This window comes from Rattus norvegicus, chromosome 7, assembly GCF_021556685.1.
Source record: "Rattus norvegicus strain SHRSP/BbbUtx chromosome 7, alternate assembly SHRSP_T2T, whole genome shotgun sequence".
NCBI lineage: Eukaryota > Metazoa > Chordata > Mammalia > Rodentia > Muridae > Rattus > Rattus norvegicus.
In genome coordinates this window covers 114,806,266-114,824,882 of record NC_141540.1, presented here as the reverse complement: position 1 = coordinate 114,824,882, position 18,617 = coordinate 114,806,266, and the positions used below count along the sequence as shown (strand labels likewise).

General features: G+C 41.6%; 1 protein-coding gene across 44 annotated transcripts in view; it reads left to right on the top strand.

Moving 5' to 3' along the window:
• Ptk2 (protein tyrosine kinase 2) overlaps window positions 1-18,617 on the top strand; it is a 214,759-nt gene that overhangs the window by 84,525 nt on the left and 111,617 nt on the right. For all 44 annotated transcript variants that reach the window (XR_015623825.1, XR_015623828.1, XR_015623815.1 and 41 more), the window contains 3 exon segments: window positions 4,367-4,454; window positions 8,924-9,003; window positions 9,317-9,379. Coding sequence is in view for 26 of the 44 variants with exons in the window: in NM_013081.2 (NP_037213.1) it covers window positions 4,367-4,454; window positions 8,924-9,003; window positions 9,317-9,379 (231 nt within the window). In the remaining 18 variants the exon portion in view is untranslated.

Below are 18,617 nucleotides of genomic sequence, written 5' to 3'. Positions count from 1 at the left end.
TTTCATAATTTTGATAGTGTTTGTATTGCCAATTAATATGTTGGTTTTGTTTCTGAATTTTCCCTATCAGAATATTATTTAAGTGTGTCTTTAGTACTGACTCTTAGCTTATTCTTATGCATCATGAGAAGAGTAACTTACTTATTTTAGTCTTGGCTTGCCTGGAATTCACTATATAGATCAGACTAGCCTAGAATTTAGAGTACCCCAGTTGCTGTCTCCCAAGTGTTGGGATTTGGGATTAAAGCCGTGTGCCACCATACTGGATGAGAAGTGTAAATATTTTTATTTTTTTATTTTTTTACTCCTTTTAAAATTCTTTTCAGATGAGTCTTTGCCCTTCAGGGATTGGTTGATGTCTTCATTCTTTTTGGAATGAATGTATGTAGTTTTATGGCCAGACATGATGATACATGCCTTTAATCACAAAATTTGGAAGGCTAAGGCAGGGGGATTGCCCCGAGTTTCTGATTAGCCTGCACTACATAGTAAGTTTCTGGCTAACTGGGATTTCATAGCAGGACCCTATATCAGAATAAACAGACAAGAAAAAGCAATGGGAAGTGAATGTGTCGTGGATCCCTACATAAACTTTTTATGCTATTCCAATATTGTTTACATTTGTCTGCTTGGAAATAACATGTTAATGTATTCAACTAGTTTTTGTTTTTCTGAAACATTCTGCCAGATTCTGCATGTCAAATTGTAATGTCCTCATTGATACTTCATGTTGAGACATGCATTTTTCTTATATCCCTCTTGTCAGTAACATATGATCCAGAAGGAAATACCACAGTGCCAGTTTAGAGTTCTAAGTCTACCCATACTGTGTCTGACTGATACTATCTAGGTTGTTGTTTTGATTTGAGTTTGTCTACTGTCTTGTTATGATTATATTAAGGTTATTTGTCTTTTAAAACCTGTAAAGTCAAGATGTTTTGTTTGTTTTGTTTTGGGTGTTTAAGGCAGGATCTTTCTGTGTTGCCCTTGCTGTCATAGAGCTTGCTATGTCAGACAGGCTGGCCTTGAACTCACAGAAACCCACCTGCCTTAGCCTAAGTGCTGAGATTAAAGATGTTTCATCACTCCTGGCCAGACAAGATGTTCTTTATCGCATTGTATTAGTCAGGGGTTTCTAGAGTCACAGAACTTATGTAATGACTTTCTGTATTGAGGGAATTTATTGTGATGACTTACAGTTTGCAGTCCAACTAATCCAACAGTGGGCAGCTGTGGATGGGAAGTCCAAGAATCTAGCAGTTGCTCAGTCCCAGGAGGCTAGTTGTTTCAGCTGGCCTTCTGTAGAAATAGGTCCCAACAGATGGCTGGCAAGTAAGTGCAAGCAGTCGAAGAAGAAGAGAGTATTTTTTCTTCCAATGTCCTTATGTAGGTCTCCAGCAGAAGGTGTGTCTTAGATTAAAGGTATGTAACATCACCTGGATCTGTGACTTGCTTTGTCCCAGGCTGACCTTAAACTTAGAGATCTTCTTGCCTCAGTCTCCTAGGATTAAAGGGTGCACTTCCTGGCTTGGGCCTAAGCTTTTCATGGCCACTATGCTTCAAGATCTTCATGCCAAGATCCAGGTCAGAAACTTGTTGTCTTCCAGCCTCAAGAGCTGAACCGCAAGTGTGCCCTCCATTTCTGGATTATAGTTCATTTCAGATATAGTCAAATTGACAACCAGAAATAGCCATTACGTGCATGATACCAGGAAGTCTGTCTTGGGAGACTGAATTTACTGAGGAGCCACATTAGGCTGGAGTGGCAACATAGGTTTCTTCTGTTACTTTTCCCCTTTGTAATGAGAGATAGTTTCCCAGGCAACATACTGAGATCATGAAGATAATGTGGTTTTCATTGTATTATTGCCTGTTATACCTCCTGTTAGTGATTTTGCCTTGAAGTGATTGGTATGTTAAGTTTTACTAAATGAGTATTTGTGTTTCCATCTTTCTTTGTTTTGTTTGTTTTTTTTAATAGGTAGTGTGAGAATGAGTTTGTCCACACCATTTTACTTGAGGGTTACCTGTGTTATTTAATGAAATTGTACTTTGTTTATTCACTTCATAACTATCTTAGTTAGGGTTTTACTGCTGTGAACAGACACCATGACCAAGGCAAGTCTTATAAAGAACAACATTTTATTGGGGATGGCTTACAGGTTCAGAGGCTCAGTCCAGTATTATCAAAGCAGGAACATGGCAGCATCCAGGTAGGCATGATGCAGGTGGACCTGAGAGTTCTACATCTTCACTGAAGGCTGCTAGTGGAAGATTGACTTCCAGGCATCTGGGGTGAGGATCTTAAGCCCATGCCCACAGTGACACAACTACTCCAACAAGACCACACCTCCTAATAGTGCCACTCCCTGGACCAAGCATATACAAACCAGTAGCTGATAGCCAACTATCTTAGTGTCAGGGCTATTAGATTTTTTTTTTTTTTTAAGTTCCCAGTAGTTGCTTAACTTGTAGGTAGGCGTCTTATGCTTACAGTTGATGTGAGCTTCAGGAAGCAAGATGCCTATGGCACTACTACAGATTGCTTTGGGGCAATAACAGAATAAGTAACATAACTAACCTTACCATGGTAACAGAAGTGTAAAGAGAACCCTGAGCTTCGTGAAGAGGAATTAGGGTAAGAGAGATGTGGGTGATAAGTGTCACAGGCTAAGGATGATGGATTGGAATTAAATAAGACTGGAGTTAGATTCCTTAAGAGTCTTTATAAGATACATACAATGTAGTGTCCAAACAGACCAGAATTCTTCAGAGGCAGCCTTGCTTTTCTACACACAAACTTGATTTAGTTCTTTGTATGAAGTGATGGAGTCTCACATTTTATTCCACTTTTGGCTGCACTTAACGTGTTTTTACTGTAGATATAGAGGAATTCCATATCTACTTCTTTATTGTTTCCTAGTAGTTATAGTTACTTTGCATGTGAGTTGTGAACTTCTAATCTCTCTCACTTCTTCCTTGGCCCCTGCTACCTCGTTCATGGTGGGCCCAGTCAAGAGAAAATTTAACCCTGTGATTTCACTTCTCTGGCCACGAGAAGTTCTATTATAGGCAGTCTTGATCAAGAGCCCATGTTCTATATAAAAAGATGGCACCTGTGTAAAATGCTGACAAATTTTTAAATTTCTAGTTGTTACCTGTAGCTGATACCCAGAATTAGCATCGGAATGCTGTGTGGAGCTAGGCCAGACCTATTTTTTACCCCTGTTTACCCGGGGACCTATTTCCTTATTTGTAACTAGCAGGACACTCACAGTGAAGACTGCCGAGAATATACTTTCTTAGACTACAGAGAGCTAAGGACTATACTTCTCTCTGTACTATCATGATTGTTGAGGAAAAACAGTGCACGTAAGTAGTTAGTTCCTAGTAAGTCTTTCCTTGAGAATGAATGGTACCTGTAATTCTTCTGTTGACACCTGCCCAGTGCAGTGTATCTATCTTGAGTTACTGAATGCTGTCTTGGGGCAGAAGTGAAGTAGAACCTAATCATTTGCCAGTTATTCTGTTTTAAGAGGATCTAACTGTGAAGTCCAAGTTACCTCCATTTATCTCATAGCTCTCCTGCTTGTTTTCCAAGTACTGGGATTGCAGGTTTACCCTACCATACTCTGCCTGGTGTTTTATAATAAAATAGGCCTGGTATATAGATAGTGATCTTTTCAAAAGATACCATTAAAAATTTTGGAAGTCAACCAGGTGTGGTGGCACACACCTTTGATCCCAGACCTTTACAGAGGCAGGTATAGACCTCTGTGAGTTTGAGGCCAACCTAATCTACAAAGTGAGTAACAGTCAGGTCGTAAACAAAAACCAAAAAAACAAAATGAATTTTCACAGTAGCAGTGTTCCTTCAGTCAAAAAGTTGTCACAGTTCATGTGACCATGGTCAGTTTTGAGGTAATGTGTCCTACCTTTTGGTGCAGTGCCCTCCAGAGAGGGCAGCACTGCTGCTATTGGGTGTGTATTCTCTCTTTTGCATGTTGCTGAATGAAACACCTCAGACACTACAAACACACAGTGTGCAGTCCCTGGTGTAAATTAGTTGTGGGGGTGCTTGAGAATGAGAGACTGAAGAAGGTACTTGACTTTGGGCTGCAGGCCTTTGCTGCCTTTATGCTCTGCCTTACCCCATATACTGACTAAAGTGTAACACCTGCTTTGTAGGTGCACTAGGTTTGTGCTAAAAAGTTTACATTTAAATATTATATGTGATCTTACTTTCAAAATTATATCTCAGTGTTAACTGGCAATGAAATACTCAAAAATAATAATGTATATGTAGACTGTAAATTCAGAAAATTGATTTATTTCTAATCATTGTATTTTGTTAATTATCCTTTAGATATGAGTTGAGAATTCGTTATTTGCCAAAAGGATTTCTAAACCAGTTTACTGAAGATAAGCCAACATTGAATTTCTTCTATCAACAGGTATAAAAACTCTTTGTTTTATATATGCTGCTTTGTTTCTTTGAGTCATCTTTATTTTGTGTTTTTAATCTTAGAATAATATTAAACCTAGTATTTGAGAGACTATAAATATAGACTAATATTATAAGAGTGTTAACTCATGAAAAGCTTTTTGTTTTTTTGGTTTTTTTTGTTTTTTTTTTTAATACTTCTTGAATTTTTCTTAGGCAAGGCTTAAATGATACTTGTTCTGGCCAGTCATGCTTTTAGTCTCAGAACTCAGGAAGTAGAGGCAGACGGATTTCAGTGAGTTCAAGGCCAGCCTATTTGACATTTATCCATTTTGGCCATGTCAGCAAGGGCTATAGAAAGACTCTGTTTTGAAAAATAAAACAAACCACCACCACCACCACAACAACAACAACAAAAAGACGCTTCTTCTCTATGTGGACAGTCAGCCATGACCGCTGTTCTGTGATCGTGCTTGAATCAGTAGTTTGTCCTGTAGTGATCCCTGTCAGTGAACTTGAATAGTTTTTGGCTCTAAATTTCATAATAATGCAAAATGAGAATGTGAGACCTCTCTTCGGGGAAAAAAGGAAACCAAAGGCAATTACTTGTGGCCTGTCTTAATTACTTTTCTTTTACTGTCATTAAGACACCATGACCAAGATATAGACGAAGACTTTATTTGGGGCTCACAGTTTTAGAGGATAACTCTATGATCATGACCATCATAGTGGGTTACATGGTAGCAAGCAAGTAGCCTGGCTCTGGAACAGTAGCTGGGAACTTGTATCTTGATCCACAAACACAAGTCAGAGAGAGCTAATTGGGAATGGTGTGGGCTTTGAAACTTTAAAGCTCACCCCCAGTGACAAACCTACTCCAACAAGGCCACACTTCCTAATCCTCACCAAACAATTCCACAACCTGGGGAGCCAAGAATTCAAATATAATGAGTCAATAGAGGCCATTCTCATTAAGACTGTCAAATTCTACTCCCTGACCCTTTTAGGCTTATAGCCATATCATAATGCAAAATGTGTTTCGTTTAACTTCATAAGTCTCCATAGTCTTCAGTGTCAACACATTTTAAAAGCTCATCCAAAGTCTCTTCTAAGTCTCAAGGTAACTCCTTGTAAAATTATAAAGCAAATGACATATTTCCAGCCTACAATGACACAGAATATGCATCACCATTCCAAAAGGAGGGAGGTCAGGACATAGTGATGAAGAACTGGAACTATGCAAGATGGACACACCTAGCAGGGCAAACTCCAAAATCTGCAATGCCATGTCTGATTTCTGAGAGTTTAGAAGGCTTTGCCATGGGCCTGCTATTCGTTTTGAATGTTGTGACTGGAGAGAGGGTCAGGCCACTGAAGACCAAGCTTTGCTGTTTGCTAACCACACAGCACATGTGAACTGGTGCTCTACGAAGATACATCATCTCTGTGTTTCTGGGACCTTTCCAGTCCGTTGTTACACTTGTCTGCAATTCACTTATTTACCCCCTCCTCTTACTTAAAAAGAATTGTTAAGTCATGTGACATACCTTTAGGAAGTCCAGGGAACTATCTTGTTACATTTTTACCTACTCTTACGACAGTACAACAAGTATATGCTTTAAAAGAAATAAAGGTAACCAGTGTTATTATGTTGCAGTCACCCCCTTTCCTAAGTGGATTGCTAGTGTTTGCCAGAGTCCCAGGTGCATTGTGCAAATGCACAAGAAAATGAAAGTGCAATCAAAGTCTGAGTTTTGGAGATTTTGTATATAAAATAGGACTGTTAAACCTTGCCCTGAATAATTACCTGGATCAGTAGTGATTTATATAAAACACTAGCCCTAGGACCTGACTACTAGTAGATTCTCCTGTAATAGTGATTCTTCTGTAATCATCTGTAACCTTCAGGCTTTCTCTGAGGCAGTAAGGTGGGATTGTAAGGATGCTGGTGTCCAGACTGAATGAAACATTTTACCAGATTGGCTCAGTGTGAGAATGAATAGGTGTGTGTGTGTGTGTGTGTGTGTGTGTGTGTGTGTGCATGCGCACATACATGTGAGTGTATATATATATATATTTATGTATATTTTTATATATTTGTGTATATATATTTTTATATTTGAAGTATGGTATAAACTACCAATGGGGATATATTCCGAGAAATGCATTTTTGGGAAGTTTTGTCACTGTGCAAATATCACAGGGTACTTTCATAAACTAAGATAGCTACATCATCAGACAGGTCTTAAGGAACATTGTTTTTGTGGTCATTTTATTGCCTGAACTGTTATGTGATATATGGCTGTAAAGGTATATATAATGAAATGCTTAATCAATCTGGTTTATCTCACAAATAAAAACAGTTCTTCTGGAATTAATAGGAGAGTCTTAGTTTTAAAATGATTAATAATGGAAGCGAACAGTGACGGTGAGGAGCCCTGAGTCTTAGAGTACAACCTCAGGACGTGACGGGGCTCAGAGGCTACCGAGAATACTAGCAGTGCTGTGACACTAATTGGGTAGCAGTAGAAAAATAATGCACAAAGTCCATTAGTTATTTAAAGAATAAGGTGTTTTCAGACCACAAGCTTTAGCCTATGAACTAACTGCACTGAAGAAAAGCCTTATATAATTTTGGAGTAAAACTTTCATATGTGAGATTGTTTTCCCTGAAGATTGTTATCATTGTCTCTTTTTTGCAACTAAATAAACATTTGGGTTTAACTAGATTGATTTTTCCTGTCTCTGAAGAGTGTTTAGAAATTGCAGTAATTGACCCTCTGGGCAGTTGGTTAATGCTCTGTTTAACACCAATATGGTATTGAAAGTCTGCAGTGGTACCTGCCCTGAAACCCTGTCCTGGGTGATTGAAAGACACTAAGGACTTCCTCCCTCTAAGAAAATAGGAAGTCTATATGGGAGTCACAAGTTTACATGAAACTTAGACTGTTTTATACCAGCTGCTCATCAGTAAGTATAGATAAAGGGCATTTGTGTTCAATACAAGTTACCTTCTCCAAGCAATTAAGTAAATAGATAAGCAGTGGCAGACATGGGACATTGGGGTTTTTTGCAAGGAAAGATCTTAACGAGGGCTGTGTGACAAATGGGCTCAAAATCTTTGAACTAGAAGCTAGTAGCCTAGGAGATAATAGTTGAAAATTTGGAAGCAACATACTTTTTCTACAAAGAGCCAGAAAGCGAATATTTTAGGCTTTGAAGACCAAGAAACAAAGTTAAGGACAAAAATAAGGTAGGTGTATAGCAAGACAAGAAACCAATTTTGGCAAGTATTTCTCTTGATGTCACTCATGATGTAACTGCATGTAGATTTTGGCTATAGAGATGTGTGGTGAGGAAGGGCAAACAATGTTCCACTCTAGGTTCAGAGTGCATGCCCCGTCTTCAAAATCAACTGCAGATTTTTGTCTCCTAATTCAAATCTATGAGGAAATTGTGAATGTTTCAGCTTTGCAGATTGCTTTCATGCTGACTGGTATTCAGACAAACTGGTGTCATTCATGCGTGTGTGTGTGGGGGGGGAGACAGAGAGACAGAGACAGAATTATTATTTGCACGTGTATGGTTTATATGTGTGACTGTGGACATCATGTGCCACATGTGCATGTGGAAGTCAGAATACAACTTTCAGGATCCCTTTTTCTCTCCATTCTGGGTTCCTAGGATCAAAGTCAAGTAATCAGCTCTGTGCAGCAGGCCCTTGTATTTGCTCAGCCATCTTACTGGTCTGCTTTTTGTGTTTTGAGACAAAGACTCACTGTGGGATGGCAGGATTGTGTCACTAAATCTGGCTCCATCTGTTTTTAATTGAATATGTTTATTGCCAGAGTTGTCATCATTGCTGTTTTATGTGAGACTTCAGGTGTATTCCTTCTCAGATTAATGTAATAACAAAGTGGCACTTTGGTGGGGACTATGAGGTTGCACATTGGGTTTTGAAGAACATGAGTTTTTGTGGCTCTTGCTCTAAGGTCCCCAAATGCTTTGAGAACTGGATTTATTACTCAAAGAAAAATTGTCCTGTAGTTTAGTAGAAATGCAACTCCTGCTGCTCATTTCTGCTTTGGGCTGAGTGGGAAGACCGTGAAGCAGCAGAACATTGTTGTGACTTCAAAGCCACACACAGGTTAAGCAGTCTTAGACTGTACAAGCCTGTATTGGTATAAGGTGCATGCTTGCCACAGAAGCCTGGCAACCTGAATTTAATGGCTGGAACCCAGGTAAGGTGGAAGGAGGGAACCAACTCCACAAAGTTTTCCTCTGATCCCCACACTTCTGTGGAGCATGGATGTGCATAAAAGACTTCGATTTTTAATTATTTTTTGGTATTATTTATTTTATATCTAAAATTCAATATAATTATTAACAGAATGTGAATAAATATGTAAAAAGCATTCAGCAAACATTTAGGGATTGATCATATTGCAAACATTCCTCTCTCCTATTCCTTTATTTCAGGTGAAGAGTGACTACATGCTAGAAATAGCTGATCAAGTAGACCAAGACATAGCTTTGAAGTTGGGTTGTTTGGAAATTAGGTAGGTGGTAATGTTACATAGTTTTTGTGTTTGTTTAATCTTAGAGTATTTTCTTCCTTATAAAGTTACTAATAGGGTTGGGGATTTAGCTCAGTGGTAGAGCGCTTGCCTAGGAAGCGCAAGGCCCTGGGTTCGGTCCCCAGCTCCGAAAAAAAAAAAAAGAACCAAAAAAAAAAAAAGTTACTAATAAATTCATGATTAAACTGTGAGAGGATCCACATTATTTATTAGATCTGTCTTCCCTAGTTGTTTCTCATTACAGCCTAATGATTCCTTTTATACACATATCAGTGTATGTGCTTCCTGATTTCAGGCGATCCTACTGGGAGATGAGGGGCAACGCCCTAGAGAAGAAGTCCAACTATGAAGTGTTAGAGTAAGTACTGCACAGCGCATGTGAGCTTCCATGCAGACTCTGAGTGTGCTTCCTTAGTTCATCTCTACTTAGAAATTGTCCGAGGTAATGGGCGTCTCAGCTTTTATTTAGAGAGAAAAAGCTTTTAAGAAATAAAAATACTGATGGCCTTAATTTTTTTCACAAACATTTAAATGTAATGTTGAATGTCTCATAGCTAATAATATGTGTGACCTAACAGCATAAATATGTCTACACATACATAAATACATATTTGGTTTTTAAAAAGTATATATTAAATTTCACTGAGATGATACTTTGCTTCTGTTTTACATTGAAATTCAGAGTTGCCCATAAATTGGTTAATTATTCATTTTCTCTGCAGATGAATTAAGGATTCTTTTTTAACAAATGGAGAAATGAGAGTTAATTGCTACTCATGTATCAGAGAATGTAGGCCATAAAACAATTTCTAGTAATGATACTAGTTTGCATATTTATCTGTTGTGTTTCATTGTTTTCAGTATGTGTAAGGGAAATTGGACCTTGATAAAAGAGTCTTGATAAAAATTCTGTACTTCATCGTGTTGATAATTAATTGAGCCAAATAGCTAATATTTATTTTATCCGAGTGAAGCTCCATTTTACTATTATTTACCACTTTAGTTTCCATCTGTATTGTTATTGAAGGTGTTTTTTTTAAAAAGAATTTATTTTATGTGTGTACACTGTATCTGTCTTCAGACACACCAGAAGAGGGCATCAGATCCCATTACAGATGGCTGTGAGCCACCATGTGGGTGCTGGGATTTGAACTCAGGACCTCTGGAAGCCAGTGCTCTTAACCACTGAGCCATCTCTCTAGCCCGTTATTGAAACTTTGTGGTATTTTGAGAGATGTGCTAATATAACATCAAAGTTTACTCAAAGATCATCTGTTGTAATGAAGACTATAAATGGTTTTAGATTTTATTTAGACTTTCTAGGTCAGTCCAAATACTTTTATAGTATGATAATTTTGCATTCCCCCATCCTGAAAATAGGAGCTGTCATGGCAGATATGGTTACAGAAAAAGGAAAGTGAAAGTATTTTGGAAAACAGTTACGGTTAGTTGTCAATACTTTAGAGTTATTTTGGCTATAGCCTCTGCTGGTCCAGTCTGCCCATCATGTTTCAAAGTGCCCAAAGCTAGTGCAGCTTCTACTTTCTGAATTTAAGACATCTTGCATTTGGTTCATGACAGTATAGGCCTAGCAGACAAAAAGTGTTTATAAAGGTATGTCACATGCATTGTATCCAGTAATTGATGAGGCGAGTACAAAGGTAATTTTCAGTAGAATTTTTACTGCCCTTCCTTAGATAGTTTAGGTCTCCGTTCACTGTGGTTTGTCTGTTGTTGTTGTTGTTGTTGTTCTTTATTTTGTTTTTAATTTAAAATAGATATATTCTTTAGCCTTAAAAGTCTCCTTAGTGCTTAAAATTCAGATTGCTAGAATCAGAGAAATTATCGAAGGTTGCTTATCAGTACAGTTTTGTTTTTTGTTTGTTTTGTTTTTGGTGGTGGTGGTTGTATGAGACGGGTTTTCATTTAGCCTGCTATCCTTGAACATTGGATCCTCTTGCCTTCAGTCCCAAGTACTAGGATTACAGGTATTCATCTGGGTGAATTAGTTGGAGAAAGTTTTAGGTTCCAGTTCCTAAGTTAGAAATGAGGCAAGTTTTGCAGTATTGTTGATGTAAAGTTGGTTTCTAGAAATGACAGAAAGTCAGATAGCAGGATAATAAATTAACCAAAGAGGAAGGATTGGGGTCTTTCCTAGTGCCTTCAAAATTCCTGTGTGTGTGTGTGTGTGTGTGTGTGTGTATGAGAAATCAGAAAAATGGAATGTGAGATTCCTTTACAAAGGTCAGAGCTTGTGGTTTTTACTACTGGAACAGAGGAGGAAGAGACAGAGCAAATGTATAAATCAGATCCTTCTTAGAAGACATGGCTGAACACCTGCATGACCTAATCTGTAGAGATCAGTTTGTATCTGGAGTGGTCAGTTGGTACATACGTGTAGCGATTGCATAGATAAACACGGTGGCTACTGCGAGAAAGGGTCTTATATCCTGTGACTATAACTTTGCTTGGCTCTTTTTTATGTGCTTCACTTACAAATACCAAAGCTTTTGCACTTCTGTCACAGTGACTTTGCAGTTGTGTGATTTGTATGATGTCATTTCTCTTTTCAAAGGATTGGTGATAGCTGAGCCGTTCCATGTGCAGAGCACCTGGCTCCAGGCATAGCTCTTCTTCTGCTTGGTCAGAAGCCCTTTGCTGTATACAGTAGTGGTCATGTGGGTGCATAGCTCTTCTTCTTCTGCTTGGTCAGAAGCCCTTTGCTGTATACAGTAGTGGTCATGTGGGTGCATAGCTCTTCTTCTGCTTGGTCAGAAGCCCTTTGCTGTATACAGTAGTGGTCATGTGGGTGCATAGCTCTTCTTCTTCTGCTTGGTCAGAAGCCCTTTGCTGTATACAGTAGTGGTCATGTGGGTGCATAGCTCTTCTTCTTCTGCTTGGTCAGAAGCCCTTTGCTGTATACAGTAGTGGTCATGTGGGTGCATAGCTCTTCTTCTGCTTGGTCAGAAGCCCTTTGCTGTATACAGTAGTGGTCATGTGGGTGCATAGCTCTTCTTCTTCTGCTTGGTCAGAAGCCCTTTGCTGTATACAGTAGTGGTCATGTGGGTGCATAGCTCTTCTTCTGCTTGGTCAGAAGCCCTTTGCTGTATACAGTAGTGGTCATGTGGGTGCATAGCTCTTCTTCTTCTGCTTGGTCAGAAGCCCTTTGCTGTATACAGTAGTGGTCATGTGGGTGCATAGCTCTTCTTCTTCTGCTTGGTCAGAAGCCCTTTGCTGTATACAGTAGTGGTCATGTGGGTGCATAGCTCTTCTTCTTCTGCTTGGTCAGAAGCCCTTTGCTGTATACAGTAGTGGTCATGTGGGTGCATAGCTCTTCTTCTTCTGCTTGGTCAGAAGCCCTTTGCTGTATACAGTAGTGGTCATGTGGGTGCATAGCTCTTCTTCTTCTGCTTGGTCAGAAGCCCTTTGCTGTATACAGTAGTGGTCATGTGGGTGCATAGCTCTTCTTCTTCTGCTTGGTCAGAAGCCCTTTGCTGTATACAGTAGTGGTCATGTGGGTGCATAGCTCTTCTTCTTCTGCTTGGTCAGAAGCCCTTTGCTGTATACAGTAGTGGTCATGTGGGTGCATAGCTCTTCTTCTTCTGCTTGGTCAGAAGCCCTTTGCTGTATACAGTAGTGGTCATGTGGGTGCATAGCTCTTCTTCTGCTTGGTCAGAAGCCCTTTGCTGTATACAGTAGTGGTCATGTGGGTGCATAGCTCTTCTTCTGCTTGGTCAGAAGCCCTTTGCTGTATACAGTAGTGGTCATGTGGGTGCATAGCTCTTCTTCTGCTTGGTCAGAAGCCCTTTGCTGTATACAGTAGTGGTCATGTGGGTGCATAGCTCTTCTTCTGCTTGGTCAGAAGCCCTTTGCTGTATACAGTAGTGGTCATGTGGGTGCATAGCTCTTCTTCTGCTTGGTCAGAAGCCCTTTGCTGTATACAGTAGTGGTCATGTGGGTGCATAGCTCTTCTTCTGCTTGGTCAGAAGCCCTTTGCTGTATACAGTAGTGGTCATGTGGGTGCATAGCTCTTCTTCTGCTTGGTCAGAAGCCCTTTGCTGTATACAGTAGTGGTCATGTGGGTGCATAGCTCTTCTTCTGCTTGGTCAGAAGCCCTTTGCTGTATACAGTAGTGGTCATGTGGGTGCATAGCTCTTCTTCTGCTTGGTCAGAAGCCCTTTGCTGTATACAGTAGTGGTCATGTGGGTGCATAGCTCTTCTTCTGCTTGGTCAGAAGCCCTTTGCTGTATACAGTAGTGGTCATGTGGGTGCATAGCTCTTCTTCTGCTTGGTCAGAAGCCCTTTGCTGTATACAGTAGTGGTCATGTGGGTGCATAGCTCTTCTTCTGCTTGGTCAGAAGCCCTTTGCTGTATACAGTAGTGGTCATGTGGGTGCATAGCTCTTCTTCTGCTTGGTCAGAAGCCCTTTGCTGTATACAGTAGTGGTCATGTGGGTGCATAGCTCTTCTTCTGCTTGGTCAGAAGCCCTTTGCTGTATACAGTAGTGGTCATGTGGGTGCATAGCTCTTCTTCTGCTTGGTCAGAAGCCCTTTGCTGTATACAGTAGTGGTCATGTGGGTGCATAGCTCTTCTTCTGCTTGGTCAGAAGCCCTTTGCTGTATACAGTAGTGGTCATGTGGGTGCATAGCTCTTCTTCTGCTTGGTCAGAAGCCCTTTGCTGTATACAGTAGTGGTCATGTGGGTGCATAGCTCTTCTTCTTCTGCTTGGTCAGAAGCCCTTTGCTGTATACAGTAGTGGTCATGTGGGTGCATAGCTCTTCTTCTTCTGCTTGGTCAGAAGCCCTTTGCTGTATACAGTAGTGGTCATGTGGGTGCATAGCTCTTCTTCTGCTTGGTCAGAAGCCCTTTGCTGTATACAGTAGTGGTCATGTGGGTGCATAGCTCTTCTTCTTCTGCTTGGTCAGAAGCCCTTTGCTGTATACAGTAGTGGTCATGTGGGTGCATAGCTCTTCTTCTTCTGCTTGGTCAGAAGCCCTTTGCTGTATACAGTAGTGGTCATGTGGGTGCATAGCTCTTCTTCTTCTGCTTGGTCAGAAGCCCTTTGCTGTATACAGTAGTGGTCATGTGGGTGCATAGCTCTTCTTCTTCTGCTTGGTCAGAAGCCCTTTGCTGTATACAGTAGTGGTCATGTGGGTGCATAGCTCTTCTTCTTCTGCTTGGTCAGAAGCCCTTTGCTGTATACAGTAGTGGTCATGTGGGTGCATAGCTCTTCTTCTGCTTGGTCAGAAGCCCTTTGCTGTATACAGTAGTGGTCATGTGGGTGCATAGCTCTTCTTCTTCTGCTTGGTCAGAAGCCCTTTGCTGTATACAGTAGTGGTCATGTGGGTGCATAGCTCTTCTTCTTCTGCTTGGTCAGAAGCCCTTTGCTGTATACAGTAGTGGTCATGTGGGTGCATAGCTCTTCTTCTGCTTGGTCAGAAGCCCTTTGCTGTATACAGTAGTGGTCATGTGGGTGCATAGCTCTTCTTCTTCTGCTTGGTCAGAAGCCCTTTGCTGTATACAGTAGTGGTCATGTGGGTGCATAGCTCTTCTTCTTCTGCTTGGTCAGAAGCCCTTTGCTGTATACAGTAGTGGTCATGTGGGTGCATAGCTCTTCTTCTTCTGCTTGGTCAGAAGCCCTTTGCTGTATACAGTAGTGGTCATGTGGGTGCATAGCTCTTCTTCTTCTGCTTGGTCAGAAGCCCTTTGCTGTATACAGTAGTGGTCATGTGGGTGCATAGCTCTTCTTCTGCTTGGTCAGAAGCCCTTTGCTGTATACAGTAGTGGTCATGTGGGTGCATAGCTCTTCTTCTTCTGCTTGGTCAGAAGCCCTTTGCTGTATACAGTAGTGGTCATGTGGGTGCATAGCTCTTCTTCTGCTTGGTCAGAAGCCCTTTGCTGTATACAGTAGTGGTCATGTGGGTGCATAGCTCTTCTTCTGCTTGGTCAGAAGCCCTTTGCTGTATACAGTAGTGGTCATGTGGGTGCATAGCTCTTCTTCTGCTTAGTCAGAAGCCCTTTGCTGTATACAGTAGTGGTCATGTGGGTGCATAGCTCTTCTTCTGCTTGGTCAGAAGCCCTTTGCTGTATACAGTAGTGGTCATGTGGGTGCATAGCTCTTCTTCTGCTTGGTCAGAAGCCCTTTGCTGTATACAGTAGTGGTCATGTGGGTGCATAGCTCTTCTTCTTCTGCTTGGTCAGAAGCCCTTTGCTGTATACAGTAGTGGTCATGTGGGTGCATAGCTCTTCTTCTGCTTGGTCAGAAGCCCTTTGCTGTATACAGTAGTGGTCATGTGGGTGCATAGCTCTTCTTCTGCTTGGTCAGAAGCCCTTTGCTGTATACAGTAGTGGTCATGTGGGTGCATAGCTCTTCTTCTGCTTGGTCAGAAGCCCTTTGCTGTATACAGTAGTGGTCATGTGGGTGCATAGCTCTTCTTCTGCTTGGTCAGAAGCCCTTTGCTGTATACAGTAGTGGTCATGTGGGTGCATAGCTCTTCTTCTGCTTGGTCAGAAGCCCTTTGCTGTATACAGTAGTGGTCATGTGGGTGCATAGCTCTTCTTCTGCTTGGTCAGAAGCCCTTTGCTGTATACAGTAGTGGTCATGTGGGTGCTTCCATGTTGGTATTAGCAGAGAATTGGGTTTCCTGATTGCAGCACTGAGTGTGAATTTGACTCTAATCAATACTGTGAAGAGGAAAGACGATGATCTGCCAGCATGAAACCAAACTGTAGAGGTCTTCCAAAGAACACTGGCCAAAATGACTAACAGAGTATAAGTGTTATCAGTTGGGTTAATTTGGAGCACCTTTGAATGGGTTAGTTTGTTTTCAAAGGTAACAAAATGTTCTAGTTAGAGAAAGTTTAAGTTACATTTTTAAGTGGGGCAGGAAGCTTCATATCCCATAATGAAAGACCCCCAGACTTGGGGAGACTCTCGCTCCAGTCACGGGTTGAGGTACCCCCAGGAAACACGAGAAGCCGGTCTTGATGTAATCAACAAGAGGCAGTTTTATTTACGAGATCTCGGGCTGACACGTATCTCACACAGGAGATTGAGTCAAGCCCCGAGCCTCTCTAGGCAGGAGCTTATATAGGGAAAACCAGGGGTTTCGTGTGAATACACATAATTGGCTAATACAAAGGGTGCACAGTTACTTTTGGCACGGAGTTACATCAACAAAGCATACGTGTAATCTAGCATCTCAGCAATGTGGGCAGGGCAACTCATCTCACTGCAGCAGGGGGATGACCCATCCTCAGGGAGTGAAGGAAGGGGAGGGGGTGGCTCCAGATGGCCAGTCCAGATGGTCCTTGGGAGTTGATAGTCGGGCCAGTGAGCCCTATCTCAAATTCTCTCAGGCATGTCTGGACTTTGTTCATGACTAACTTTTAGAAATTTTAACCCTTCATTCCCCTCTACTCCTTGTGAATAGTCCTAATCTTAGGACTCCATGATGAATCTAGCGTCTAGTGGCTCTTCACTCCGTACAGCCCGATACTGTTGTCTCAACATAAGGACTTGTATAGCACTAATCCGTTCCCTAATAAAAGCAAAAAGGCGGTTAATGATGTAGGGCCCAACAGTGAGCAAAAGGAGGAGGATAATCAAGGGACCAGCTAAAGCTGACAGCAGGGTGGTAAGCCATGGGGACCTATCGAACCAGCTTTGAAACCAGTTATCAGTGGTTTCTCGTTCTCGTCGTCTCTTGTCCAACCTCTCCCTAAGTTTAGCCATAGAATCTTTAATGGTCCCGGAGTGATCGAGGTAAAAACAACATTCTTCTCTCAAAGCAGCACATTCTTTCTTTAAGGAATATCAGGTCTAATCTTCTATTTTGAAGGACTACCTCTGAGAGGGAGGTTAGGTATTCTTGGAGGTCAGCTAAAAAGTCTTTAGGATTCCAATCTGAACACTATCTAAACCTATATACCAAGGTCATGACTATCTTAGAACTTTTAAACTTATGGTCCCTGAGGCACAGTCCCAAGAAGTGTTAGGAGTATTAACATATGTAATGTTACATCATTTGTAATAGAAATCAAGCCTATCTCTATATTTTTCTCGATGGAACCCAGGGCAAACATGAAATTCTTGTTTCTAAAGCACACTCCTCAAGTGAGCATTATAACAACCTCCCAGTCACTTATCTGATGTGTAAGTCTAGGGAGCTTTTTGAAGATCTGAGTGTCCCTCTAGGTCCCAGCTCTCAGCCCCAACGGCTAGTATGCGGCTGGTGAGGGCTGAGAATTGACGGCTGTCAGGGTGGTCAGCAGCATCAGGTACGGTCCTTTCCAGCAAGGCTCGAGTGTCTGGGCTCCGTGTCATTGTATGTACCTACAGTCTCCGACCTGGAACGGATGAGATGTCTCGGAGGTCCCTGGGGCATAGGCTGCTGCCAGCTGTGAGCAGATTTCTTTCTGTATCACCTGTAGGTCTTTTAGCCTGACACATAAATCATTATTACTATGACATGTTGGTTCAGTAACATCATCTAATACAGTCAGAGGATCTGAGGCCCCATATAAGATCTCAAAGGGGGTAAAGCTGAATCTGGAAGGGATATTTCTTGCTCTGAAGAGAGCGAGAGGGAAGGAGTGTCACCCAGTCTGCGCCAGTCTCCATGGTCAATTTAATTTGGTCAGGGTCTCTTTTAGAGTTTTATTTATTTACTCTACCTGTCCTGAACTTTGAGGTCTGTAAATATAATGTAATTTTCAATCAACCTCTAAATACTTGGCCACACCCTGGCTTACCTTGGCAACGAAAGTAGGGCCATTGTCTGACCAGATTACCTTGGGCATTCCAAATCGAGGGAAAGATTTCTTCCAGTATCTTCTTGATGATTGTAGAGGCCGTCTCTTAGTCCAATCCCAGTTCCCAGTGGCTGTCTCTTGTAGGCCTGTAACCAGGATAGGCTCCTGCATAGCCATTTTCTGAGCCACTTTATCTGCTTTGTTACTGTCCTATGCCACTGAATCTCTTCCTTCTGATATCCTGAGCAACGAATAGTACTCACAGTTGTTGGCTTCACCAGGGCATCCAAGAGATGGTAAAGGCATCTGCAGCGCTGATGTGCTGGGGGGTAGAAGTTCAGCCATCCCAGATGACACTGTGTTGTCCACCATGGCAGCACCCACTTATCTCTGACCTTCATGAAGAGAACTGTTCCCGTCTGTGGACAAGGTCTTCGGCTTTCAGCAGGGGTCAATCAGCCAGTCACAGAGGTCTTTCCTCCACCCATGGGCTTCTGCCAGTGCTTGACACTTGTGCTGTGTTGGCTCCAGGTCAGGATTGGGCAGCAAGGTGACCAGATTGCCCCCAACAGGTGGAGAATCTAGTCCATGTCAGCTGATCAGTGATCCCATCCTCTGGGACATTTTATTTAAAGGCAAAACATCAGCCACTCTACCGCAGTTTAAGTCCTGGATTGGGTGATAATTGTCAGAGCCCGGCTAGCAGGAATGATGTGTTCCAGGCAGAACGGCACTAAGCCACACACACACATCTCCCAGCATCAGGTACTGGTGCACTGAGACAGGTCTTAAGCTCCACATACACAGTCTGTAGATATGCATACACATGGCCTCACCCAGCC